This window comes from Callospermophilus lateralis, chromosome 5 (genome assembly GCF_048772815.1).
Source record: "Callospermophilus lateralis isolate mCalLat2 chromosome 5, mCalLat2.hap1, whole genome shotgun sequence".
In the NCBI taxonomy this organism is placed as follows: domain Eukaryota; kingdom Metazoa; phylum Chordata; class Mammalia; order Rodentia; family Sciuridae; genus Callospermophilus; species Callospermophilus lateralis.
This window is the reverse complement of record NC_135309.1, coordinates 9,528,473-9,530,725: the sequence shown is the minus strand read 5'-3', so window position 1 is coordinate 9,530,725 and position 2,253 is coordinate 9,528,473. Positions and strand designations below refer to the sequence as shown.

Below are 2,253 nucleotides of genomic sequence, written 5' to 3'. Positions count from 1 at the left end.
GTGTTTCTTTAAAAAGGTAAAGAGATTGATAAATGTTTGGTCAAACAAACCCAAAGAAAGAACTAGATTAACAACATTAAAGATAAAAAAAGAAAACAAATATCACCACAAAAACTACTAAAGACCAGACTATCATTAGACACTATTTTGAATTTTATATTCCAATAAGCTAGAAAATCTCAAACAAACTTGCAAATTCCTAGAGATATTTGACCTACCCAAATCACTCTATGAGGATATAGAAAACTTAATCAGAGAAATATAAATAAATGAAATAGAAGCAACCATTAAAAGATTTCTAATAAAAATCCAGAACAGATGAATTCTTAGCCAAGTTCTACCAGGCCTTTAAATTCTCCTCAAATTATTCTGTGAAAGAGAAAGGAAGGGAAGACTGCAAAATTAATTCTATAAAGTCAATGTCACCCTGATACCAAACAAAGTCACACCAAGGAAAGAAAAATTCGGGCCAATATACTTGATAAATACAGATGTAAAACTTTTTAATGAAATATTGACAAACTGCATTAAAAAACATTATAACAAGACAGTGTTACCATGAAAGTGTTTCATGTCCCTGGGATTTTATAAACTCAGGCCCCATGTTTCTCTGGGACACTTGACAAGTATAGGGTGGACATTGTTATGTGCTATAAGCTCAAAATTCATACAAAACCTTGACAAATTAGAATTTTTAAAAAAAACTATAGAAGAACATTCATAATATCATCTCAAATATTTCAAAATGATAACAATCTAATATCAGTATAAATATTGTTATATATATTATAGTAATATAGGTGTAACATATAAAATATAAATAATGTATAATTAATGTCCACATTGCTAACATAACATAAATAATTATAATATTTCCTAACATAAATATCCATAACGATTGTGGATCTATATAATAACCAACATATTATTTAAATTAATTTTACTTTTAAATGAGTCACTATAAAATTTAATTTACAGGCTGGGGATGTGGCTCAAGTGGTAGCATGCTTGCCTGGTATGCATGTGGCCCGGGTTCAATCCTCAACACCACATAAAAAACAAAGATGTTGTGTCTGCCGAAAATGAAAAAAATAAATATTAAAAAATTCTTTCTCTCTCTCTCTCTCTCTCTCAAAAAAAATGTAATTTGCACAGGTGGCTTGCATTATCCTTCTATTAGTCAGCACTGCTCTGAAGTTTGCATGAAAAGAAGTGATGCAGAGAAGCAGGAACAGTCATGCTCACTTCTTCCTGGGAGAGAACATCCCACAAACTCTTCCTATGGCCCCCAAGGACCTCCTTGTTCCTCAGGCTGTAGATGATGGGATTGAGCATGGGGGTGAGGATGGTGTAGAAGACAGCCAGGTTCTTATCCTCTGCTGGGGAGCAGAGACTCCTGGGATGGAGATAAATACAGACAAAAGGAGCATAGTAAAACATCACCACAGTTAAATGTGTGGAGCATGTGGTGAAGGCGTTTTTCTTCCCTCTTTTGAGCGCATGTGGAAGACAGCAAAAAGAACCCATCCATAAGAGGCAGTGATCCCAAGGAAAGGGACAAGGAGAAACACAACTGTTCTCACAAACACCATGTACTCATAGACCCAGGTGTCCACACAGGGTAGGGGCAACATGGCTGGAATGTCACAGTAGAAGTGATTGATGACCCTGGACCTGCAGTAAGGAAGATGAAGGGCATAGACAGTGTGTGCCAGGGAGTTGATGGAGCCCAGTATCCAAGTTCCTATGATCATCTTCACACCAGTCCTTTTACTCATGCAGATGGGGTAGTGGAGAGGGTGGCAGATGGCCACAAAGCAGTCATAGGCCAGGATTAAACCTTCAGAACCAGCCATGGTCAGGAAGAAGAAGCTTTGCACACCACAGCCCAGGAAGGAGATGCTTTTCTGGCCAGAGAGGAAGTTGTACACCACTTTGGGGACCGTGGAGGAGATGTACATCAGGTCCATGAGGGAGAGCTGGCTGCGGAGAAAGTACATGGGGGTGTGGAGCTGGGGGTCCAAGAAGATGAGGGCAGTCATCCTTGAGTTCCCCAAACAGGCGAGAACAAACACAGAGATGATCAGGAGCAAGAGAAGTAGGCCAGTTTGGTTTTGAGGAAACAACCCCAGCAAAGTAAAATCATTTGATGTTTGGTTCCATTTCTCCATAAAAATGCACTGCTTTAACTTTTTAAAAATGAAAATAAAAATAAAATTTGAGAGAAGTAAGTTTGTAATTAGAAGATTCCCT

At 37.8% G+C, this 2,253-nt stretch overlaps 1 protein-coding gene across 1 annotated transcript; it reads right to left on the bottom strand.

Annotated features, from left to right (window-relative positions):
• Positions 1 to 1,176: 1,176 nt before the first annotated feature.
• On the bottom strand, positions 1,177 to 2,042 carry LOC143400251 (olfactory receptor 2L13-like). Its single transcript, XM_076857549.1, has 2 exons — positions 1,588 to 2,042; positions 1,177 to 1,396 (listed from the first exon to the last, which is right to left on the bottom strand). The coding sequence occupies exons 1-2, from the start codon at positions 2,040 to 2,042 to the stop codon at positions 1,177 to 1,179; spliced, it is 675 nt and encodes a 224-aa protein (XP_076713664.1).
• Positions 2,043 to 2,253: the final 211 nt, after the last annotated feature.